A 25,990-nucleotide genomic window follows, 5' to 3' on the forward strand; every position below is an offset into this window, starting at 1 on the left:
AAAATACCTTCATGGGTTTTTTTTTAAATTATGTAATTTTATCACCTCATTGATCAAAGTTTAATTAAATTATAAGCAAGACGATATGAAGCCTCTGTGTGTTCTTAATTCTGCGTTTTGTATACAGTCAGTGAATGCAGGTAAGGATAGATGACTCAAGTACTTAAGACATAAGTAAGCTGAACCTAGTCCAGTAATAAAATAAAACGTGACTCTGAAAGACTCCGTTTTCCTTTGAATTTATAAAAAAAAGGTTTTATTTATATTTACATTTTAATGATTTAATTAAATGTATTATTATTATTATTATTATTATTATTATTATTATTATTATTATTTTACATTTTATTTTATTTCATTTCATTGGTATTTATTGAGTTTGTTTATTTATTTATTTATTTTTTTTAGGTTTCCATAAATGTATTCTGTATCCTTTTATTTTGATAGCAACTGTGGAAGTCTTTGTTTTATGATGAATTATGTCAGAAAAACTGCGAACAGAACTTTTTATTATGTTGTACTAATGTACTATTATTAAATTCATCACTTCAGTAACAAATTTTATACACCGAGGAGTCTTAGAGTTAATTTCACGATGAATAAATCGAGTGTTATTGACAAATGGAGGCTTTTACTTTGTAGAATCTGTTCCGTTCAAGTTTGACAGTGAAGGGGGCGTGTTGATAGCTGTTAGCCTGCGTGCTAACCGTGAGAGCTAAAGTTGACTTTCACTTTCTGAAGCTGGGATTCTGTCAGCGGGATGAACCGGGCTTCCAGGAAAACGAAACTGGACGCTGTCACCGCTGACGCTAACTCATTTTAGCTCGTAGATGTCGTTATGTAACTCTTTTTGGTGGCGATATTGACAACTTTTAGCGCAAAGTTTCGCCCCGCTTGACGTCCAAAACACGCAGGTATCTTTAGCGGCTAGCCCCCTGCTAGCATGGACGGCGGCGGAAGCATGCAGAGTATTGACGAGAGGGGTGTCGAGAAATTAATGGATGACTACTTGAAATCGATCGGTTTGCATCGGAAGAAGATAGCCAAAGACGGGTCCTGTTTGTTTCGGGCTGTCGCCGAGCAGGTAAAACGGGAAAACTACAGAAAATGCTAACGTTAAGTAAGTTTTTAGCTTAGCACAGGTGTGAAGCTGGGCTTGGTCTGTTTGGTGTGCAGCTGCGATGTCCTAATGTTAGCCGAACAAAAGTTATGCCCACAAACTCTGGTTTCAGCTTAGACTCAGACCTACATGTACAAATGAATAAACTTTAAATGATGAAAATTTTTTTAATTGCGGCTTTTTTAAATCGTACTTCCGGCTTGTTTACCCAAAAGTGTCTCTGCTAGGCTTCTGACTGCAAAGGTCAGCTGTTTACAACTTCTTAACGAATTGTAAATGTAATATTTCCACAATATATGTGAGAATATTGATATTAAGTATGTCTGTTTGTGTTTATTGTTGACCTTTGACCCCTCCTGCGTAGGTGCTGCATTGCCAAAGCCTTCATACTAAAGTCAGGGCGAAGTGTGTGGAGTTTCTGAAGCAGAACAGAGACACCTATGAGGCGGTATGTACAGTGTCACCAAAATAAAACAACATCATGGGAGAGCGAAGTGGTTTTACTTTTCGAACTAGAAAGTAGATTTGTGGTAAAAATAGCTGACAGGGAGTATTTTTTTATTTACTGAATTAGAATTCATAGAAAGGAGGAGAAAATTGTATTAAAAAGAAACTGAAACCATATTGTGTGGTTTGAAAAGTAACTAAAGGGAAATAATAAACAGGTTTATTGGTTTAAGCAAATTTGTCAACCCAGTAGTCATCGGGAGGCTTTGGTGTTGATGTTTATTGACACTGGGATGTCCATGTGTCGTGAGATAATCTATTTTCTTTTGTAAACTTCTTAAATCTGCTCCTGGAAAATGACATTCACACAATGATGACAAAACACGACTACAACGAACACTGAAACTAGTCAAACTAAACTGAAACATGCAAATGCTCTGGAAACTGAAGTGAAAGTCAAAGGGTAAAACTTCAATAACTGCACTCATACCTATGAAAAGACATCAAAAACCACAGAATTTAGAGTCAGTATATCATATAGGTTGGACACTGTATATTTTTGTACATTACGGACAATTTCAGTTCTTTATCTGTACATTTACCCATGTATACACTTACCGGCTGCTTTATTTGGTAGTACAGGGTTGGATCCCCTTTTGCCGTCAAACCTGCTTTAATACTTTGTGGCACAGATTCAACAAGGAGCAGGAAACATTCCTCAGGGATTTTGGTTCATGTTGATATGATGGCATCACCTCCTGCTGATTTCCTGCTCAACCGCATCACAAAGGTGCTCTACTGGATTGAGATCTGTGGAGGAAAAATGTTGAGAAAATATTCTGAACCCACTATCTAAATGTTGCAGCAGAAATCAAGACTCGCATTAGATCAGGTGATATTTCTCCAGTCCTCTGTTTACCGTTTTTGGCGAGCCTGTGTTAATTGTAGCCTCAGTTTCCTGCTCTTAGCTGACAGGAGTGACACCCAGTGTGCTTAGTATGGTTTCATGTGTTCTGCATACAGAGATGCTCTTCTGCATGCCTTGGTATTAAGGGTGTCATTTGAGTTGCTGTTGCCTTCCTGTCAACATGAAGCAGGCTGTCCATGACATCATCAAGGCATTTTTACCAAGAGACCTGCCGCTCACTGGATATTTTCCGTTTTTGTTTTCGTTTTTTCGGACCTTGAAACCACAGAGATGGTTGTGCTGAAAAATCCCAGCAGATCAGCAGCTTCTAAAATACTCAGACCAACAACCATGCTGTGTTCAAAGTCACTTGAATCCACTTTCCTCCCTATCCCTGGGCTCAGACTGAACTTCAGCAGGTCATCTTGACCAGTGTGCATGCCTAAATGCACTGAGCTGCTGTCATGTGACCGGCTGACTAGATAATTGTGTTAACAAGCAGGAAACAGGTGTACCTAATGAAGTGGCCAGTGAGTATAAATTCAGCTGGTGACCCGTTCATACTGATTACACACAGCATTCAAACAAAGGTGATTGTTAAACATTATATATATACTTCAATGAGGCGGCTCGGTTTTGTCCCACCTGAGTGTTATAATTAATCCTGGGAGGTGTAAACATCCCCTCTATGAGCTCTGAGACTTCTAACTAATAAATTACATGAATAATAAATATCGATGTAACAGGTGCTTACACCATGTTTGCTCAGCACTGAGAATTTGAACTTATATTATATTTAGAAGTAATTTTCACTAAGCATGTGATTGCATTCTCCATCTGTAACCTGTTACTGTAACTGAGAGGTTGTTATATTTTTTTAATGTATCTAAGTTTAGTTAATAACGTTTTTTTCACCTATTCAGAGACGTTCAGTTGTAATTTATCTTCATGATGGTGTGGCTGGTGGTTGTCGGGGACTTCACAATAAATCAAAACAAATGCGTCCCGAGTCTCAATAAGCAGATGTACCGAAGCCTCCCGACACTGTTTGTTTTGACAAATGTGACGACGCTGAGCGAAACGTTAATATTTCTGGTACTTTTAGGGTTTGTTTTTCCTCTTAAAGAGCCAGACCGAGCTGTTATTCAGTTGCAGTTAAGTTAAATCATCAGTCTGTAAAGTAAGACAAGTAAAAACATGAATAAAAATGGAAGTTAAGAGAATTTAAAAGTTTTTTTTTTCTTTTTTTGTTTAGTTTAGCTTTATTCTCTATAATGATGTCACCCTGTGGCCTAACATTGAGAAAAGAAGCTGGTTTTGCCTCTCACACGAGCCGCAGCTTCTCTATTTATAGCAGAAAATGTGTGAAAGCTCGAGCTTTCGGTCTTGTTTTAATGCATGAAAACAGAGCTGCAGGTAATCATGATCCTGCTCATTACTTTTCACACTAATCGGTGCTTCGTTTAGTCGATAACTAATATAAACTGCCAGGTTTTATTTTTTTTAAATGTCATGTTTTTGTTTTCAACAGCTGAGAACTGAAAGTTAGTGAGTTCACACCAAATGTGAGACAGAAAAGGTTCAAACGTTTCCTGTCTGAGAGCAGATTTTTGGCTGGTTTTGGACCCTCAAACTGCTGTCGAGGAGTCGATTTACTCTTCTGTGAATCACAGATCACGGTTGAGTGACTCTACAGGTTTTCACTCCCTGAGTGACACATGAGGAGGAAATGAAAGCAAAAGCTGCTGCTGGTGGTTTTTTTTTTTGTTTGTTTTTTTATAGTGGTGATAAACTCGCTGTGCTGCAGGGCTTTACTACATTTCCCAGGGTGCCTTTTGGGCAGCTGGCAGAGCAGGAGCTGTGAGCTGCTGTCAGAATGGGGCACAGAGGTGGATCAACAGCATTAAAGCTCCAGCTGTCATGTTGCTGTCTTCACTTCCTGAAGGAGTGGAAATGTTTTAGGTCCCTCTTCATGTAAAAACTTTTAAATAATTTCTTGTGTGTGTTTGTTTGTTTGTTTGTTTGTTTGTTTGTTTTCCACTTGTTTACTTCTTAAATACCTTCATGGAGGGAGTACAGTCTGATAGATTTTTTTTTTTTAATTCATTTTTTTAAAATATCTTTCGACAGCATGTCATTGGCTAAACGGATAAGTTTAGTTACCTCTGACTTCGGTGTTTTAGGTTTTGTGTGGCCTGGTCGGCTGTACACATGTTTATTTCTGCTGCAGAGTTAAACATAGTAACACTGGAGTCTGTGGGGACGGACTCGCGTATCCTTTAGACTCTAGAGGAAGTGGCAGTTTTATTTTGGCTTCATTTTCAGCCTCAGACATCACGTTTTGTTTTGTTTTTTTACTGGGAGAGCTGAGGAAAAAATTGCCTAAAAAAGTCACTGTTGTTTTTGTTTTGCAGTTTATTGAAGGTGACTTTGAGGATTACCTGTGCAAGCTTCAAGATCCACAGGTAAAAACACCACACGCTCTTATTGTTCTCACATGCTGGGTCATTTTAATATGAAACCTCATAAAGTTTTCTCTGTTTTCCAGCAATGGGTGGGAGAGGTGGAGATCAACGCGCTGGCCGCCATGTACAAGTGAGTGAGATCAGAGGTCTCTGAACAGAGAGCTGTGCTTTAACTCGACAGAAAGCCTAGTGGGATTTCCCACAGTTTTTGAGATTTATTTAAGTATTCACTGTGGATAATAAAGCTTTACGCTCACTGGCCACATCATTAGGTACCTATTTAACTGCTCGTTTACACAAATGTCTAATCAGCCAATCACATGAAAGCAGCACTGTCTATTTATGTGTGGAGAAATGGTGAAGATGACCTGCTGAAGTTCAGTCTGAGCATCAGAATGAGGAAGAAAGGTGATTTATAGACTTTGAGCGTAGTGTTGTTGTTAGTCTGAGTAGTTCAGAAGCTGCTGATCTGCTGGGATTTTCCCTGACAACCATCTCCGTGGTTTACAGAGAATCATTCAAAAAAGACAGAATATGCAGGGAACGCCTTGTTAATGTCAGATTTAAGAGGAGAATGCTGATAGGAAGGCAACAGTAACCCAAATAAGCACTCATATTCCAACCAAGGTATGCAGAAGAGCATCTCTGAGTGCACAACACGTTAAACCTTGAAGCAGCAGAGGCCCACACTGGGTGTCACTCCTGTCAGCTAAGAACAGGAAGGTGAGGCTGAAATTCACACGTTTGTCTGGCCTGATGAGTCTCAGTTTCCCCTCCAACATTGAGATGGTACTGGTTTCTTGAACCAGTTTATTATACTTGGTGGCCTCCACAGTCACCAGACATCCATTGGAGGACCTTTAGGATGTGGTAGAAGTGTAGATTTACACGTGGAGTTGAAAACTCTGCAGTAACTATGTGATGCTGTCATTTCAATATGAAGCCAAATCTCTGAGGAATGTTTCCAGCAGCCTTTTAAACCTCTACCACAAAGAATCAAGGCAAACAGGGGTCCAACCTGGTACTAACAAGGTGTATCTAATAAAGTGGCCAGTAAGAGTGGGATACTTGGATATTTTATTCAAATAGTAACAGTAATCACTAATTTATGAGACATTTATGGTTGTTGTTTTTTTAGAAGCTAAAATCACCGCTGTCAGCATCCAGGTTTCAAACTCAGTCTTTTTGAGAGTTTGCTGCTCAGAGCTTTCTTCCTCCTGTTTCATTGGTGCAGGTTTTGAACAGAGGACCAATGCCATGTGAGGTGTTTTTGATAATATGGCAAGCTCCGATGTGTGCAATGATCCTAGTGACACTGTACTGCCACAGCTCAAATTATTTTGATGGAAATGGTCGTAACTCGTTGTCTGTGTCTGTAAAGAGGCGCCACATTTACTTTTAGGTTTTGATGATGTGTTGTTGACTCCAGAAGCTAAACTTGATGAAAATATTTTGCCCCCATGACCTGGACGCAAATGAGCAGAGGAGAATGGACGGATTATATTTGGGTTTTTACCCCGCAGCGTGTAAAAGACTGATGGGGTATTGTTGTCATGATGAGTCTTGGACGAGCTTGTATCTCAGTGACCTCGACCTCAAGGTCAGAGGTCAAGTTTTCTGAAAATCTTGCGATAACTGAAGGAGGAGTCACCAAAGATTTTCACTTTCATACGACAGGAGGATCTAGAAGGAGGCTGAGGGGCAGCGCTGCCGGCTGTTTGGGGAAACTGCACGTAATGAGACAAATAACGTTTATTTAGTTTAAACATGTGCACTTACGTTTTTTTAAGACACCCAGACCTTCATCTTCTGTTTGAACGCACAGTCTGAGACGTTCACAGAGTTTGACGATGATCTGCTTGTGAAATGTTTGTGAATGAGGCTCCAGGATCTTAACAGGTCGGGAACGACCATCAGTCTGTCGACACGGCAACACTTAAAGCCCGAGTTAGGCTTTCAAGGGCAACCAGTCAGGAATGCTCATCTCAGTCAGATATGAAGCAGCATCCTGAGGTGGCGGTGAAATCATCCGAGGTGTGACAGCTTTGACTCTCTGGGTCCAAACATGCGGAAGCTCGTCCTCATTTATAGTCGGAGGAATCTGCGTTCCTGCCCCCGAGTTTAGCATCAGATGGTGAAAACGATGAGTCACCAAAGCTTCGTCATCTCATTTCATCCTCTCCTCTCTCTCTTCGTCTCTTTTGATCTCTTCCTGCAGGAGGGATTTTCTGATCTTCCAGGAGCCCGGCAAGCCAGCCGTCAACATCACAGGCAACAACTTCAAGGAGAAGGTGAGATGGACGCGTTCGGCCAAACATTTAGTTAGAGACACGATTTGCATTTCCTGTCGGAGGAAAACTTTCAGAAAATACAACAAGCTGTCAGGCGGAAGCTTGGAGACGATAACAACGATTCTTCAAATGAAACTGCTCGTTATTTTGTCTTTACTGGACATTTTAAAGCAGAAAAAAAAGATCGGTACATCCCGAAGCCTTTCAGGCTCTTCTCGCTTCAATTTCCACTCATTTATTTACTGAAGCCGAAACGTTTGTTTGCCTCTACAGGTGCAGCTGTGCTTCCTGAACGGGAATCACTATGACAGCGTTTATCCCATCAGCCGGATCAAGAACACCGCGCTCTGCCAGTGTGAGTGTCTGTGATTTCATTTGTTTGTAAAACAAGAAGACCGGAAAAGAGTTTAACTGATCCTGCAGATCCTCTCAGGGAGGATAATCATGAAGAGAAGTCTCAGTGAATTCATAACAAACAGATGAGAACATAAATCAAAATGTGGGCACACAGCAGAGAAAATGAGAGAACAGAGACCAAATTATAAACCAAACACCACATAGTCAGCATAAGGCTGTGGCTTACTGAGGAAACCCTTTGAGCTCAAATCTTCATAACACTTCCCTTAGTCAGTGTGCAAGAGGAGCAGCATGAGTCATTAACCACGGTGCACAAACTGGTTTTGTCTTAACTCTGCTAAAGGTGAACAATCACAGGAGAGCCTGGAAAGCCTATCAGATTAATGGTGCTGTGTGTCCAGCGTTTAACACTGATGTCTCTGTTTGACATCTCTAACAGTAGCTGTCGTCTAATTACTGGCAGTTAATTTGATGTAACGTAAGCTTATAGTGTTTCCTGTCATGTAAATCTGGGTTTCTGAAGTTCAGCGACCCGACAAAAACGACACTTTGTCGCATAAACACAGAAGTTAAACTCAGTCTGTAAACAGGAAAGCAGCTTTCTGCTCACTCAAAACGTTTTCTGTACTACAAACTAGAGATGGACCGATCCGATATTACGTATCGGTATCGGTCTGATACTGACGTAAATTACTGGATCGGATATCGGAGAGAAATAAAAAATGTAATCCGATCCATTAAATATCAAAAAAGTACCTCACAAAACTTGCTACACGGCGTAACTCGGCTCATAACCGTAGCACGTCGGAGCAGTGTGATCACGTGATAGAGCAGCTGTGTGTATTTGTAGCCTCGCTACCAAACCAGCATTTCATCTCCGAGGAAGTTATCCCAGAGAGAAGTAAAGCAAGTGTGTAAGTTCATCTCTGAATGTTTGTAAAGCGTACCCACGTTAAGCTTAACAACCGATATATGGAGCGACTGCCTCTTCTCTCTCCCTCCTGCTGCTACTTCAATTGTGAAACTGATCAATGATCAGCTGATCGGCTTTTCTGTCGCGAGTCCGTCTCTCTTCTTTGTTTTTGGCCCACTTTGCACCAGAAAGAGGAAACCAGCGGCTGAACAACAGCAGCACGTTTAACCTTGATAAGCTGTCGTTAGAATTTATTTAATATTACTTTCTAGACCAGGATCCTTTTCTGCGTAGCTGACGGCTGGTAACTGTGCAGGGGCGGATCTAGCAAAGTTTAGCCAGGGGGGCCGATAGGGCATTAACAGGGGAAAGGGGGGCACAAAGACATACTTTTCTTTCTTATTCTCATTTAAAATGTCTAGCTTTTAATAAATAATTATCTGAATCTTACACCCAAAGTTTTAATCTGATGTAAAATGTATAGAAGTCCATTACTGTATATAGTAACTGTTAAGTCTAATATACCCTAGTAAGCTAGTACTTTTTCCTTTGGGAAGATACCATCTGTGAATTCTGCAATTCTGTAGAAGAAAGATGTTGAATCTATTTAATTATTCTTGAAAAAAAATTTATTTCTGTGCATTTTTTTTCACACTGCATCAAATTAAAGTTGATTACGTCGATTAAGCATCATGAGGTGGAGGGTGGGGGTGGTTCCCTTTTTTTTTTTTTTTGCTGGGAGTTTGCAACCCTATTAGTTAGGTTGCTTAATATTTCTGCTAACTACTCTTTAAAATACCAGAATAGGAAGGATGGAGTAGGTTTAAGTTTATTAGATTGATCAGTGTTGCTGAACTATGAAATATTTTGGGTGCAGTGTATTTTTTACATACAGGTATAACAGAATAGCTTTAGTGTTGTTGTTTATTTCAACTTGAGTATGAACTTATACAAAATGCAGCAAGAAATTAAAAAAACAGTTTTATTGATTAAAAAACACACTATATCGGATTAATATCGGTATCGGCAGATATCCAAATTTATGATATCGGTATCGGACATAGAAAAGTGGTATCGTGCCATCTCTACTACAAACTTGATTCCTTTCACTCACCCTGTCACAGACACACATTCATACAGCACTATCTAACATTGCAACACAGTCAAAACGTGGGGGTTCAGGATACTTGGACCAAAGGAACAGATTGATCTTTCAACCTTCTAGTTTGTAGATGCTTTACTGCCTGAGCTCTTGTATCACTTTCCCCCTTAAATGTTCACGTCGGGATCTTCTATCAAACGTATTTGTTACCTCTGCCTTGAAGGTCACGTTTTTTATGTAGCATTCTGTCTGTAAACACAATATCTCTAAAAGTTGTGAAACCTTGTAGCGGCGTAGAGTAGGGTCATGGCTCACATCCACCCGGCTCAGTTCGTCTTAACTCTACTCGATTACAAGCGTGTCCCACTGAGTGCCAGCTCAAAAAGAGTTCAACATGGCAGCCCGAAACTCCCGTGACGTCATTTGTGTGTCACAGAAACACAACACAACAATGGAGGACATCAGGGTTAGGGCTGTTCGATATAACGATATATATCGGATGACGATATAAAAACGTCTATCGTTTCCTATTACGCTATCGTTTGTTTCGTGGTGTCGTAAAATAAACTGTTTACAGCAATATTTTTTCATGGTTTTGACGGTCACTGTAGTGGCTATATTAATGTCTTAAAGTTCTCTCTTTCTCTTATATTTAATATAAGCACACTACGGACGGACAAGCACCTGTTTTTACGTGTTGTCGTTAGCAACAACGACGGTAAAACCATCGCGGGGCTCCGCTGTCCGCTTGTTTGTTTTCCACATAAACCTTTCACAATAAAGCTCAAGATCCTGTTGAGACTTTTCAAAATAAACTGAATCGCGTGAAAGAGTATGCAGAGAGCTTACGGATGAGAAGCAAAAAAGAGCCGTCAGGTGCTAAAAAATAAACCTTAGACTCAAACTTTGAAAAAAAAAAAAAAAAAACGGTGGCCGTTACAACTAATGTCTAAAAATGTATCGTTTCATGCATCGGTTAAAACACTCGACTCCAGGTAAAGGACGCCCAGCTGGAAACACTTCACGCAAGCGGAGTTGCCCGAGATTCACAGAATTTACAGAAAACGTTACATTTTTATGATTTATATCGTTGTCGGGAAGATAAATGTCTTATATCGGGATATGAGATTTTGGTCATATCGCACAGCCCTAATCAGACTGTAAATCCACCTTGTTGCTGGACCACGATGTTGTGGTGAAACCCTGGCTAAGTAGGGTACCGGGTAATACCAGCTAATCGCCACATGGACCGAGCAGCAGGTATACCAATCCCCCAATGTCCTCCATTGTTGTGTTTGTGTCGCGTACAACGAGCTTGTGGGGCTTTCGGGGTGCCTTGCTATAACGACTTTGCCTACATTGAGGTTTCGCTCAGTTGTAATAGAAAACAACTGAAACAAAGTAGAGTGAAGAAGAGTAGACACCAGTGGAAAAGAGGCTATAGGCCCACAGTAGGGGTCTGATGCTTTGTTAAAAAGGTGGCAGTCAAAGTAGAGGCTCGCCCAACATGACAGTCTTTTATTATTATGTGATTGTCCATATTAATCAATGCATCCACTTAAATGCAGCCTATAAAGAGTGACAGTAAGTCAGCAATTACAGTTTAATGAAACTGAAAGAGCCCACCGAGCGTTGGTTATTTTAGTATTAAGTAAGTTAAATATTGAATTTCTGTCTTATCAAAAGTTAGACTTCAGTCTATAATTAGACCTCCTGTGATTCGCACAAACACGGCAGTAAACCCCATAAAACCCCCTAGCCCGAGTCTCTGTGTGATTCTCCTGCAGCTGTCCTGTACGAGCTGCTGTACGAAGGCGTGTTTAAGGTGGACCGCAGCTATTTGGGTTCCTGTCAGCGGATCGGCCGACCCGCCGACCTCCTGAGTGACGACTGCATGCCCGCCTGCGCCAGCAGCGACGACTCCGACCTGGATGTAGACGAGGCGCTGTGGTAGGAAACTGGCATCAAGCAACGGTTTATTCACCTGCTTGATAACTTTTACTGTAAAGGGAAAATAGTCAAAATCCTCAAACTTCATTTTTATTTACTGGCAGTAAATTTAAAGCCTTCTGTTTTTTGTTTACTTAGTTCCCTCGTTGTTATTGATTTACTTTTATATATTAAAAACTGATTGGCTACTTATTTGGACATATTGACACTTTATTTCCTTTTTAAGTGTTCTCAGTTCCTTTTATCAAACACAGTAAAACTTTAAGGCTGTAATAATCTCATGTCTGTTTTTATGGCTCAGGGTGGAAAATGGAACCAGCTCTACTTCCACAAAGCACAACCAAAGCTACAGGGTAACATGCGTAAAACTACCTTTTTATAACTACCACACTGGGTAGTACTGTCACTGAAGTGTGTGTGTGTGTGTGTGTAACAGGGCCGTGGGCGTGGGCTTCCTCCGAGGGTGAAGCGATCTTTGAACCCGACATTGCTCAGAAATGTGGAGTACGATGTTTGGCACAAGTCCAAGCGAGGTCTCACACACACACACACACACACACACACACAGGGTTAACAAACAAACAAAGCATGCATCTGAAAGTAGTCAGATCCGAGGGCGATGTCCAAAGAAACGACCTCCTTCAGTATCAGTTTTGTCGTGTGTAAGTTCACGCGAGGTCAACATTACAATGAAACATGTTTGTTGAGAGGAACATTTTCACACGATACAAATAACTAGAGCAACATGAGTTTTTAAAAAGTAAATACGCATTCTTGTGTTTACACATGTGCGTGGGCTGGGTGTGGTATGCAGCAATATTGCACATTAAAAATGTGACCGGTGTAAGCAGCAGTCAGGAGTCTGATGCTCACGTATGGGTCAAGAACACTTTCATAAATTATAAGAACGGCTGGCTCCTTGGAGGGGTGACTGAAGAGAAGCAGACCGGAAGATTGCTTAAAAGTAAAGGCTGGTTATAACGGGTGGTACTATTTCCTACAGTTATCTGACAAAAGCAAACGCGAGGACAGCTTTGTTGTGAATTTGGCTGAGCTGAAAGCGAGCCGATGTGAGCAGAGAGAGGAGAGAAGTCGACAGATACTGGTTCCTGTGGTGTTGCGGAGGACGCCGCTGTTAGAAATATGCTGGGAGTGCATGATGTGTACCAGTGCTGGTGCATCACACCTGAGTGAGTGCTGGTAATGTGTGGTAAGCTCCCACTGAAACCACAGAAAGCTGTCTGCAGGAAGTGTTTCAGGTTTCTCAGGTGTTACTGTGGTGCTGGATAAATGCTGGGAAACCCTGTCAGCTGCAGAGGTCACAATCAAACACGTTACGTATAAGTATAGACTCAAAGGAGACAGTTTTACATTTATTAAACTAACTGAGACTTCAAAGAGCAATGCAGACTCACTATTGAGATTTGGATTAAGATGATATCGTCTTCTAATTCATGATGTGAGCTTGGTTTCCTTTCGGGGCTGCTTCAAACTGCCCGCTGATTGTCAGACTGTAATGTTCAATGTGGACACTTTATTACGGAGTTGAGCATTTGGGACGACTTTCTGTTATGGACTTTGTATTTAACTCTCTGCACACCAATGGAATTCTGTTGGGATGTTCCAGATTTCTGAGAATTCCAAAAGACGGGAAAACACCTGAGGCTAAAAACCTGCTGTGAAGCGTCAGTTATGCTGACACGGTTTATAAAAGCTGTCATTCACTGGAGGTTGTACTGCTTTGGTAATCCTCTACTGACTTTTGGATTACGTCCTCTGTACGTCAGTGATTATAGGCGTAAACTGAACTCCTTCACATGCCAAACATGTAAAATTAGTGTGAATGTTTCATGCGTTAAAATCATTTTCACGCAGCTGATCAGCTGAGCTTAACTACAGCTGACCAATCAGAGCGCTGCATTTGGTAACAAGCCCGGGTCAGCCGGCTCTCTGAAATTTTTTCTTTGCCAACAAGAGTTCAAACTTCCTCACAGCACATCGCGGCTTGATGTCGACTACATTTTTACCCCTCGGCCGTAACTGATCTTGTATGGCTGGACACCTGAGTTTGTGAATGCAATAATGCGAGAACGAGGCATGAATCCTGATGAGGTCAGAGGGCAGAAGTGTGGAGGCGATGGACAGTTTTAATGTCTACTAGGAGAATGACTGGTACTGGCTCTGAGCGCCGTCCCTGCTTGTCGATGAGATGGACCAGAGTCCGTTTGTGCTCAGACTGATCGTTAAAGCGGAGGACCACTGCTCCACTTAGCTGGACACAGCTGTTGCTGGCAGGCAGCAGCAGCTGGATGTGATAACCTGTGTGTTTAAATATGCAAAACAGTGGCGGTGTAGCAGGTGGTGCAGAAGCTGAAAGTGTGACAATCAGCTGTGTTTTTGGATTTTGTAGGAAGATTGAAAGCAGACGTGAGGCTGGGGATAACAGATCTGAAGGGGAACTTTGAACACTTTTTGGACTCAAAGTGATCAGAAAATGATTTTTTAACAAAAGCAAAAAGTGAATATTTCACGTTTTATTTTCATTTTTTTCTTTTAGCCCAACAGAAGATGGATTACTGCATCGCTGCTGGGATGCAGTTCACTGTAGGAGACCGCTGCCAGGTGTGTGTGCCTGCGTCTGTGTGTGTTGGTCAATCCTCCTCGAGTGCATTTTTCACGCTGTTTGTGCGTCACCTGCAGGTTCGTCTCGAGGGAACCAATCGGCTCTACAGCGCCGTCATCAAGGAGGTGCCGGCCAATAACCAGCCAGTGACCGTTTACATAGAAGATCTGGGCAGGAAGTAGGTCGCACTAACAGCGCGCGCACACGCTCAGTGTCACGGAGGTTGCACAGATGTGACGAGTGTTCTTATGTGTGTTTGAAGGCAGGTGGTGCCTTTGTGGAGTGTCCGCCCTCCCAGTGATGACAGCGGGTGGAGCAAGGTGGGCAACCGTGACAAGAGGCTCAGCAACGGGCACGGAGGAGGTGAACACGCTCACACACACACACACACGTGTTATAGGTTTATTGCATGAGTGCAGTCTGTGGAAACTCTCTTTCTCCTTCAGAGTGGGAGGAGCGGGGCAAAGGCCGAGGAAGGGGGAAGTCCGTCGGGCCATCATCGTCCTCTGGTTCTCAGGCAGCGGCGCCGGGCTCAGGTGGCCGCATGCTGAAGCAGCACTCCTGGCCCCCGCAGGCCACCGTAGAGGAGCAGGGCGGGGCCAAAACCAGCAGGTCAGTGTGCGGACGTGTGTGTCATCTGTTTGTATACATCAGTGCTGGATCACACAATGACATGATCACAATGAAGCGATCCCGTTTATCTGTTCATGGTCGTAGTTATTTTTAATTTTAATACTGCTTCTTCGTAATCTTTCTGTTTTGTTTATGTAAAGCATAATTATCATTTGAATTTATCATTAACTGGTCTGATTTTGAGCTTTTTTTTTTTGTTCTTCTCATTTTACGCTGCTGTTGTTGCTTTTTTGCATAAATAAAGTTCTTCTGTATTTCTGTGTCTTTCTACAGGAAGTCCGTGGGCGCGGCGGAGGTGGCATTCGGCCTAACAGAGGAGCAGCGATTGGCCAAAGAGGAGGAGGAGAGGAACGTGGCGTTGGTGGAGATCCAGCTCAGAGACGAGCACAGCTTCCCCGCACTCGGCGTGAGTTCACATGAGGCTGATTTCATGATAGGTCCAGATAAACCTGAACGTCCTGCTGAGGCTGGGTCGGCCCGGTTTTAATTGGGTCCAAACGTTTGATCAGTTAACTCTTTGAAAAAGACAGCGAGCTGATGTTTAAACATCTGGGGCCAGATTCACTGACGATTCCCAGGCAGCGCAGAGAGGTGTGTTCAGTTTTAAGGCTGAACGCAGACGCGGCCTGTTCATTTTAATATCGAGCACAATAAGATGAGACATGAGACTTTTTTCTTTCTTTGTTTTTATTACATTAATTTATTTATTACATTTATTACATGTGTGATTTAAATATTCTTCACTGCTTCTGCTCCTCCTGTCAGCTCTGGCTTTGCTGTGTTACACATGTGAATAATAGTAAAAACACCAACAAGAGGAGCCTACAGAGAAAAGCACACCCAGACATGCATATGAAACGGGGTCAGTGCCTCTCACACGTGACCGTGTCACTGTGCTCTCTGTAAATACCAGCAGTATCTTGTTTTTGTTTGCGCTGATGCAGCATGTTACTAAACATGGCCGCTGGTGGTTACTGAAAACTTCAACAGCCAATTAAAGCAGAACAAATCAAAGTCTCCTACAGAAGCAAGGTCAACAGAAGACGTGGAAACTCACCTGTAAGCTGGAGAAACAGAAGCCAACATGGATCTGACCTGTCGTGGAGCATGCAGGCGCCATGTCGTAGTTTACTGAGGATTTTATGTTTATTTTCTACCTCGCTCACCTCTGACTGCCAGTCAGGAGCGTTACTCACATTTACAGACACTATTTTCACTGTTTCACTGCTTCGTTTCCTTTCCTTCATTTTCCTCAGTGTTGTGTTTCTTTGTCGAAGTATTGATGTGGACTTGGGGAATAGTGCATTGATGGGATACAGAGAAAACACACAGCAAGCGGCCCATATGGTAAAAATGTTTAATGAGCTCCAGGCTCGCTGTTAGGAAACGTAAAAGCCGGTGAATCAGAGCTGCTATTGGCTCTGTATCAGTGACGAAATCTGATAATGTTCCTCAGAGGCTGATACATGATGCTCCGGGAAGGATGAGAGTTTGAATTTAATTCTTCATGCTCACGCTGCTCTTGTTAAGCAGATGTTTTTAGTTTTGCATTTTTAATGTTTCTAATGTTTGTTTTTCTCCACTCAGTCTCAGCCGGGGACGCAGGGAGAGGGAGGGAAGAGGAAAGGAGAGAAGAAACGATCTCAGAGGAACAAGACGGTGAGTTCAGACCACAAACGGACACAAACAGGGAGAGATGTAGAAAACGCTCTCAGGGCCATTTCCTCTGGTCCGAATCAGCTGATGAGTTTGTAAACCTGCAGCTTTTCCCTCGCAGTTTAGTTTGTTTGCACACAGTGAAGTCCAAGCGGACCAGAATGCATCACTACAAACTACGTGAGAGCATTTCAGTCTGCTCATTGGCCTGATGCGTCTGGTGTGGAAGCAACTAAAGTAAATACAGGAAGAAGATGCTGTGTGAGAAAATGGAGAATTGACATTCATTTCCCAGCTAGTTGGTATCCCGCACAGACTGCTGCACATCTGTAGGACCTTCCAGCAGAGAATACAAAAGAACACAAGCTTACGGGGCGTGCTTTAGCTCAAGCTTATAGTAGTTGGTTTGGATTGGGGTTGGATCGCGTTCACACCATAAATGAACCGCTCTGTTTGTTTTGAACTGTACTTTGGAGGAAGTATTCTCTGTACAGTGTTCACATCTGCACAGCCTCATCAAAAGGGGAAAACTAACCAGAGTTTGATTTAAATAGACTAAACACCGCAGAGGTGCTAAAGCACCCTAACATTAATCACCAGCACAAAAAGGCACTGCATGGTATGTGACATTGTTCACATTCAGCTGTGAATGATTTAGCCTGCTCAGTTAGTGCGTATATGACTGTTAATGGGAGCAGCCGGTGAACATTCGTGTCTTCATTTAAGAGGTTTAAAAGCATCCTGGTGCCGAGGCTCAGTGATACACTGATGCAAACTTTATTTGTAAAGCACCTTTCACACAGACGACTGACAGAAGAAAAAGTGATGAAACAAAATAATTAGCAGTGACACGAAATTCAAATTAAAAACACAAAACATCAAAGAAATTAAATTAAAATTGAAAAGCCTGCAAGTAGAATTAGAGTACATGAAATTAAATTGAGAACAATTAGAAAATGAGATGAAATGCTAATAAAGAAAATCAAATTAAAAAGCCTATCGGGAAGCTTTGTAAGAAAATTAGATTGCTGAATAAAAATTAAAATACTTAGAAACTAAAAACAATAAAACAGAAGATAAAATAAGTTAAAATAAAGAAAATAAATTAAAATAAGTAATCACACGCTGTCAGCTCGTGAGGCGTTTGCAGTCCTCTGAACAACTACGTACACCACAGCATTCAGGAGCTTGTAGGACAAACTTTCTTTGAGACTGTCATTCTCTCACATCACTGTGGAGTCATTGAGGTTTGCAGACGGTAATTTTTGCAAAGCTCTTAAGTTTTCACCACAGCACTCCATGGACTTCATGGTTGCTTCGTTTTTTTAGCCATTTGGTTGTAATTTGGCTTGGATCATCGTCCTGTTGCATGACAGTGTTTGTGTGTCAGACAGCTGACAGGGGGTCCTACATTTACACGAGAACACTTTTGTATAAAGATGACTTCATGTATGACTCAATGACTGGTGCCCAAATCATCATCCCTCCACCACCGCGCTGACTTTGTTCAGATGTAACATAAGCTGTGCTGCCATGCTCTTTAAGAGAGACGGCAATCGTTCCAACGAGAAATGATGTGAAAGTGAGACCATGAGGTGATTTTTAAATCAATAAAAAACCTCTGAAAATTAGAAAACGCCTATGAGTGCATGAGTTCTCCAGAACTAGTTTGCTTCATACCTGGGACTTCAGTAAGGAAGCTCTATGAAGAATGTGGTCACTCAATATATGATCTATCAAATCTGAAGTTTCCACCTGACCCCAGAAGCTGAGCAGCTGTTTTTTCTGTGCATGTGCTCGTTGAAGTGTTACCTGAGACCTTCAGGGACCGTCTGGAATTTAAAACCTGGAGTCTGATCGCTGCTGCTCTGTCCTTTTACAGAAGAGCCCCGTTGAAGATGTCAGAGCTCCGTCTCCTTCTGCCGGGGACAAACCCAAATCCTCCACCCCACCTCTTACAGCAACCTCTACAACCACTACACCTGACACCATGACCAGCCCCGCCCTTCCTGCTGCTAAGCCTTCTGACTCCACCCCCTCGGGGCTGAATTTTGTCAAGGCCTTGATGCCAAATGCGAGCCCCTCTGTCAGCCTGCCACTCACTTCTGTAGCTCCGGCTGCTAAAACAAACACACCTTCCTACGCCTCAGCCACTGCTGCACCAGGCTCTCCTCCTCCTCCTGCTGCTCCTCCTGCTGCTAAACCTTCTCCAAAAGGCGAAGCACCGCTGCCTCCCTCTGTCCCATCATCCGCCTTCTCTTACAGCACCCCCGTTCTCCCCGCAGCTTCACCCACCTCCTCCTCATCCTCTAAACTCCCCCCTGCATCTGTTCTTCCTCCTAAGCCAACCACCTCTCCTCCTCCTTCCTCCTCAGTTCCTCCTCCCACTTTCATCACTCCCATCGCTTCCCCACCCACAGCTGCACCAGGCTTCCCCGCCGCCCGCTCCTCTCCACCTATCACTTCTCTCGTCCGCTCTCAGACTCCACCCTCCTCCACCTCCCTAATTCATCCTTCAGCTGAAGTCCGGGAGGCTCCACCTGCTCCAGCTCCAACCACAAGTAAGAAATCTGTTCAGTTTCAGGCTCGTGTCACAGTTTAGACTGCAGGCTGTCCACAGAAGTAAATACACAGATATTCCCAGACTGACACTGGGTAACAGATTTTCAGTTTAAACCAGTAAAAACTATTTTTAAGTTTATTTTGGGGGTTAAAATCCTTTTGAATCATATGTGCCGTTCAAAATAAGAGCTTTGTTTATTACCATTCCAGCATTTTTAGGGTTGCCCAGGTGTTTCAGGCTCTGGGTGTTTGGTAGTAAACAATTTAAACGGTGGCTATAGCCAGTGTGACTAGGCTTTTTGGGGCTAGTACCCACCCAGCTAACAGTGAAAGTGGCCACACCCCTTATAATTCTCAACTTTAAGCCTTTATGAAACTCCAGCAGGTGAAGTATGAAAGAAGAAAATACAGGTAGAGTTGTTCTGAAGGGTGAAATGATCCAAAGAAGCTGAATTGGATTTTTGTACTGTGCTGTAACAGGTTTATTTCTGTTGTTGGGAACTTGAAGATTGTTTTTCAGTTTTCAGCGAGATTTTAATAAACATAAAGTGAAAATCAGTAATGTGATTAACAGATAACAAATATATTTGAAGTTTAATTGAAAGATATTTGTTCTCACCCCTTAGTTTGTGCTTAATTTTGACTGTTTTGTATTTTTTTAGGCAGATAATTGGTAAATGTATCAGCAGCTGGCACGTCAGTAATTTACTTTTTGTCTTCATGTCTTCTCTCTTTCTTTCAGATTCTTTACCAAAATCTGGAGGCCCTCTGATGGAATCTCAGGCTTTCCAAAGTCAAATTCCTCCACCTGAGGTCCAGACCCAGGTCTCTGTGCCCTCAGCTGAGGAACAAGCAGAGTCTTCTTTACCCCAAATCCAGACTGAAAGTCAGGCTTCTCTACCACAAATCATGGGCCCACCCATGATGCTGAACGAGCCCCAGGATCAGCTGCAGTCCGGCACAGAGGCGCCTGTCCCGCCTCAGACTGACCTCCAGCCCCACATTCAGACCTCTTATCCCACTCCTGTGGCTTCCTACCCCCAGGCCTCCCTTCCCCACCCCCCCGCCGAGGCTCCTCACCCCTCCCAGGTTCCACATCCCTCCCTTTCTCTCTCTGCCTCCACCATTGTTCCCCAGACTCAAACCGAAGCCCCACCACAACAGCACCAGTCTGCACCCGAGTCTCAAGCTTCACCTGCCTCTGAGAAGCCATCCCCACCTCACCCCCCTCATACTGCTCCTCCTCAGCCCCTCCCCGGACCCATCCCCCTGCAGCAGATGTCCCAGCTCTACCAGGACCTCCTTTATCCCGGATTCCCCCAGGGGGAGAGAGGCGAGATAGCTGCGACTCCAAACTTTTCTTCCAACAAGTCTGGGGATGACCTGCCCACAGGTGAGCCACACCAAAGAGTCCTAAAATTATAAATAACCATGTCAACTGTCGCCATAGAAACCTGAACAATCAGATCAGCCATCAGAGCCATACCTGTGTCGTACTCTGAGACTCACAGCTCTATATTCAAAGACGCTGCTGACTGTCAAGCTAAAACGAAATAATGAAACAAATGAGGCATGACAGAAGTGTTTCAGCAGAATTTAAAAACATGAGAAAATATCCACATGCTTTAATTTAATCAGCACTGGATGTCCTACATGGACTCCCTCAGCAGAAAACACCTGTCCTTCCATAAAAACTCTTTTTGAACCATTTAGGCAAAGAAGATACTCTGTTCTGATCACAGATGTGCACGAAGGCCACCATACAGGCAGGGTTAGACATAAAGAACATGCTGGTGCTTCCCTGTGAGACGAAGCAGCTGAAATAGACTAGTGATTAGTTTTGTATATTAATGGTCAGTGTTTTCATGGAGCAAAAGTAGAGGCTGCGATGTGTCAGTGCAGTGAGCAACACCATGAACGAGATATCTGATCAGGATTTTGTGTCCTTGTGTTTTTTTTTTTCTCCTCAGATGTCAACATCTTGAGGTTTTTCTTTAACTTGGGCGTTAAGGTAAGACGTAAGCCTGGACCAACAGACACACAAACGCACACCCACAAGACACAGACCAGGTTTGGAGAAGAGGATGGAGGGTTGTGTTAAAATAAAAGCCCATCATCTCACATTTCCTGTTAACAAGTTGATTCATCGTGTGCTGTATTTTGGGAACATTTGGAATAAAAACAAAAAAATACAACCACGTAAACAATGACTTCTGATGCGGCATGCCCAGTTGCCTAGCAACAGGTATTGTTTACACAGATTTTAATGTGGTAAATTATGTAAAAATAATGCCAAGCACTACAAGATGTACTTAAGTTTTATTATTTTAATAAAATTATTTTTAAGAGCTAAAAGTTATTTTTGATGCACGTTAAAGTGAAATAACGAGGGGCTGATGCTGAGTCCTGCCTCTGCTCTCTTCCTCTACAGGCCTACTCCATGCCCATATACCCACCATACCTGTACCTCGTCCCCCTGCAGCAGGCCCATGCCATGCAGCCCAAGCCATCTTCCCGTTCCCCGTCCCCACAGTGCCTTCCCTCTAACACCCCCAGCAACACCCCCACCAACCCGCAGGAGGGCTACCCCCCTCACCAGTACCCTCCCACTGTAGCACCGGTGCCCTCTCAGTATGACAACCAGGCTGCGCTCGATGAGCCCCCCCGTCCGGCTGAACCCTCCTTCAACCAGGCCAGGTACCCCATCACCCAGCCACAACCCCCCAGGATGCCATGGCAACAGATGCCTCCACGAAACCCAAGCTACTCAGTTGGGTATCTTTCCCCACCTCCGCCGTACCCGGGTCCCCCGCCTTCATCTCAGGGTTACCACCCAAATCAGGGCGCGGGGGTCCCGGTGTACCCCACAGCCATGGGTCCGTACAGCCCCTCCTCTCTGGCATACCAAACTGCATCCACCCACCAGGAGCTCCAGGTGAGCCAGGGGGCGATGCAGCAGCACCAGCTTCAGCCGATCAACGGGGACACGATGCCTGGCCACGGGAACATCCACATCTCCAGTCCTCTGGAGAGCGCCGCTGCGCCTAATGTTCCCACTACCAACAGTAACCGATCAGTGATGGTCCCATCCAATTATAGTAAGCAGGAATTCTGGGAGATGAAGTCCTTACATTTCAAGCTGTTATGGCTTTCTTTTAACTGTCAGGTGGAAAATTTTTTAATTCATTTTGTTTTCCTGATAGACTTCAAGAGAGATCCGGGGGAGAGTTTGACACGAGCAGTGCTCCTGGTGGATCCGCCACTTAATGACATGCCCATAGTACGTATATTTCTGAGCAACTTGATAACCTAATCAAATTAACTTCGGGTTTTGATTTTGAAACTAATATCTAATAAGTAGTTAGAAGTGGCTTTTATCTTTAAAAGATCACTGAAAGGCATCCTTCAAATTCCTGTAGGTGTTGGCTTTTATTATGGAAATCTGACAGTTTCCATAATGTGAAAAGTGTCACATTTCTGAACTCCCTGGTAGCTTTTCATAACAAAGTGATTTGTTTTAAAAATTGTTGCAACGTCAAATCATCTTAATGAGATCCTCAGAAATTGTATGCTTTTATTTTATTTTGAGCCCCCCCCCCCCCCCCCCCCCCCAACTAAAACCCATCCTTTAACATCCTGTTAACTAACTGCCTCTTAGTATGTAAATCTGAGCGTTTAAAGAAACCACTTAAATTTCTCTACCTTGTGGCTTTTATTTAGAAAGTCTGACATTCCAGAGCGTCCTGGTAGCTTTTTATTACTAGGTGTTTTATTGTGAAAGTCATGCTGCATCATATCCTCTTGTAACAGGACCTCTTTCTGTCTCGCTCTCAGGTTGCTCTGCTTTCTGACCCGCACATTAAGGACGTCTCCATGGGAGCCATGAAAGGCAGCAGCAGCAGCCCTGGCTCTCCGTCGCAATACCGTCCCCGGAAACCGGTCCATGCCACCAACGTGTATGAACAGAGCCAGAGGGGCAGCTACATGAAGCCTGTCACCATGACGGACAATCATTCTGTGGGCTGCAGCACGGAGGATGACTGGGAGGAGGTGGAGGTGTTTAAAACGATGGTGCCAAACTACAGAGGGCAGAGGAGGCCCTACAGAGGAAGAGGAGGGAGAGGGGGCAGAGGAAGGGGTGGCTACGATCCAACCAGGGAGGTGTACAGGAGTAGACAGGAAAGAGATATGCCGGTGGGGTTTAACTATATTCAGCCTAACCCTGCCCACATGGGATGGCCTCGCGAGAAAAGGTATTAGCTCTGAGCCAATGAGAGAAGAGGACACAGGTGGTGATTTTTTTTCTTTCTTTCTTTTGCTTTTTTCTGGAGATCTGATTGGTGTAGACCGGCAGCCATGGAAATGCAGTCTGGACCCGAGTCGGAAAATCTATAACTCCATTTGTGTTTTGCTGCCTCTAAATCAACAAGCTTATTGCTTTGTATCAAAACATAAACACTATCCTCCTCTTTTCTTTTAAGTGCATTAGCATAACATGTTAGCACTATTTCTTATCACTCAGACGAATGGATTCAATGAATGTCGAGCTCAAAGTTTGTTTACGAGGATTGTGAATGATTTAAAAAAGTTACCCACTGTGTTGACATGATGAATGTATGGGTTTCTTTACTGGTTGTGTTTGAGATTTTGGGAAATATGTTTATTAGCTTTCTTGCCTGAGAGGAAACGCTTTCATGTCTGTGGCAGCTTAGCTTAGCTTAGCATAAAGCAACGGAAAATCAGCAAAGACTATGAGTAGCATTTTGCTACATTAAAAAAACAATCTAATGACACTGGCATAGAACAATACTCATTTCATAAAGATATATAGTAAAAAAGGATCAGTAAGGCATAAATTACCATTGCTATATAAATACATTTTAGTAACTCTCTTAAAACCATACTCTCCCCTCTATTTCTATTATCACAGTTTAATGCTAGCGGCGGGAAATCAGTTATGACTGTAAAGTATAATTTTCTATATGATGCATAAACAAAAAACTTGCATAAAACCATACTCTTTCACTTGTACATATAGTTATTTAGCACAGCTTAGCAAAGCTAGTTAGCTAGCTTAGCAAAAAAACCTTGAGGTATAAAGTAGCATTTTTCTATTTCCTATATAAATCAATCTTTTAGTAACTCTCTTAAAACCATATGCTTTTAAAAAAAATTCTTTCCACTCCTATTTTTACATCAAGCTAGTTAGTTGAGCACAAAGCAGTGGGAAAAGCCATGACTGTCGGGAGAAAGTTAACATTTTTGTATATAAATAACATCTAATAAGTTAAACCAAATTTTTTCCCACTTTAGTTTTTACACACAGCTAGCTAGCTTAGCACAGGTGAGCCCATCAATCCCCAGATTCAGTTTTTGCATACACTAACAAGCTTTAAATGGGCGTGCTCGGCTAGCTGTTTGTGCCCATGTCTCTATGCTAAGGTAAGCACAGACACAAAGCGCTCTGTCTGCTCCTCTCTCTAAAATTATTTGCATAAGTCTTCCTCTGATGAGTCAAAGATAAATTTGTCGTGTTTGTTTTTTATGTCGTTATAAATACTGGGAGCTCAGTGGATCAGTGCAGGGGAAAAAGAAGCAAAAAGCCAAGGGGAGCGAGCTGGAAAGGAGTGTAAGAACTGCTGCTGCTGTTAGCGCCCATCAGGCTGTTGGTCACTGTGAGTTGTGCTTGGACATTTTTCTTTCAGGTCCGTCTGCTGGTTTCTGGTCGTCTATCCTCAGATCCAGTGCCTTATGTTTGCTGAGTTTACTTCTCTGTGCTCAGAGAAACACTGCTGTACAGAACAAAAACGTGCTGTTTGGATTTGATTTTCTATGTGGTTGAATAAATAAACCTTTGGCTCAGATGCTGCCTCTGGAGCTGTTGGTTGGTTTTTGGGTGAATAAAGTTTCACAATCTTTTAGCATATTATTAGCATATCGTAGTAACTATTGCAATGCACAACAAACCTCTTTATAAAAATATTGGGGAAGGGGGGGTGATCACCTCAGAGGTTTCATGGGTTTTGATCATCGCCTGCAGTGCTGTGAAGAACTGATTCAGGTCATCAAACTTTATTATTAGACAAAGATATCACGAGTAAGTACAATGTGCAGTTTTTAAATGATGTAATTCAATGAAATCTCTGATTAACTACCTTTTTTTGAAAAGCTTAGCTCAATGTCACTTTTGGGCAGGCTCAACTTGAGAACAAGGGAACGTAGCAGTTTCATACTAAAAATCTCAGTGACCCTAACCTCAATGCCAAGTTTTCTGAAATTCTTGTGACAGTGATAAGTCAAGGAGGAAGTCGCCACAAACATTACCATTTCCCTTTCTCTGTTTGCCACAAGGCTAAATCAGGCCTGCTTTAAATCCACTCTGAGGCCACTGACTACATGGCGTCACAATAAAAGCTGAAATAACCCCACACATTGTTCAATCTCTGCTCTGAAAACATCAACATGCCAATAATAGGTCAGTTACAGCACCACCCAGTGGAAGCAGGATGATATATGTATCATAACATCATCCAGTTAACATGAAACAAACATGATGGTCTCTGCACACCATGTGCAGCAACATGACATAACTAGCGGGCTCAGGAAATGATAACTGGTAACAGGCATACACTAAATGATTGATCACCTCTGCTCTAAAGGGTGTAGAGTTCCTGAAAATGCTTTTAAACCATATTTCAGCTCCTAGGTGTCTGTACAGTGGCACTGCTGCCTCACCCAAGAAGGTTCAAATCCTGGGGCGTGTGTCTTAGGTACTCCGGTTTCCTCCCAGTCTAAAGACTTGCAGTGACTGGTTTGGTTAACTGGTGAATCTAAATCGCCTGTAGGTATCAAGCACAGTCTGAATAGTTGTCACTCTCTGTTCCTCCCCTCACCCCCAAATGGTCACAGCAGATGGCTGTCCCTCCCCAAGCCTGGTTCTGCTGGAGGTCTCTTCCTGTTAAAA

At 42.9% G+C, this 25,990-nt stretch overlaps 1 protein-coding gene across 1 annotated transcript; it reads left to right on the forward strand.

Annotated features, from left to right (window-relative positions):
• The first annotated feature begins 708 nt into the window (after positions 1–708).
• On the forward strand, positions 709–24,884 carry otud4 (OTU deubiquitinase 4). Its single transcript, XM_063469650.1, has 21 exons — positions 709–1,084; positions 1,485–1,568; positions 4,889–4,939; positions 5,023–5,069; positions 7,158–7,230; positions 7,504–7,585; positions 11,390–11,552; positions 11,854–11,905; positions 11,989–12,085; positions 14,110–14,174; positions 14,253–14,353; positions 14,438–14,538; positions 14,622–14,787; positions 15,082–15,214; positions 16,396–16,467; positions 18,347–19,025; positions 19,769–20,419; positions 20,997–21,037; positions 21,458–22,124; positions 22,230–22,306; positions 22,861–24,884. Exons 1-21 carry the CDS (start codon positions 944–946, stop codon positions 23,284–23,286), a joined length of 3,969 nt encoding a protein of 1,322 aa, XP_063325720.1. The 5' UTR covers positions 709–943; the 3' UTR covers positions 23,287–24,884.
• Positions 24,885–25,990: the final 1,106 nt, after the last annotated feature.

The sequence above is a fragment of the Pelmatolapia mariae genome, linkage group LG3_W, assembly GCF_036321145.2.
Source record: "Pelmatolapia mariae isolate MD_Pm_ZW linkage group LG3_W, Pm_UMD_F_2, whole genome shotgun sequence".
Taxonomy (NCBI): domain Eukaryota; kingdom Metazoa; phylum Chordata; class Actinopteri; order Cichliformes; family Cichlidae; genus Pelmatolapia; species Pelmatolapia mariae.

What these genes read in the sequence shown, in the direction of transcription:
- otud4 (XM_063469650.1), top strand. Translation starts at nt 944, where the DNA reads ATGGACGGCGGCGGAAGCATGCAGAGTATTGACGAGAGGGGTGTCGAG. An exon ending in GCAACAACTTCAAGGAGAAG is followed by an intron (nt 7,231 to 7,503) that starts GTGAGATGGACG and finishes TTGCCTCTACAG; the next exon opens with GTGCAGCTGTGCTTCCTGAA. An exon ending in GATCTCAGAGGAACAAGACG is followed by an intron (nt 16,468 to 18,346) that starts GTGAGTTCAGAC and finishes GTCCTTTTACAG; the next exon opens with AAGAGCCCCGTTGAAGATGT.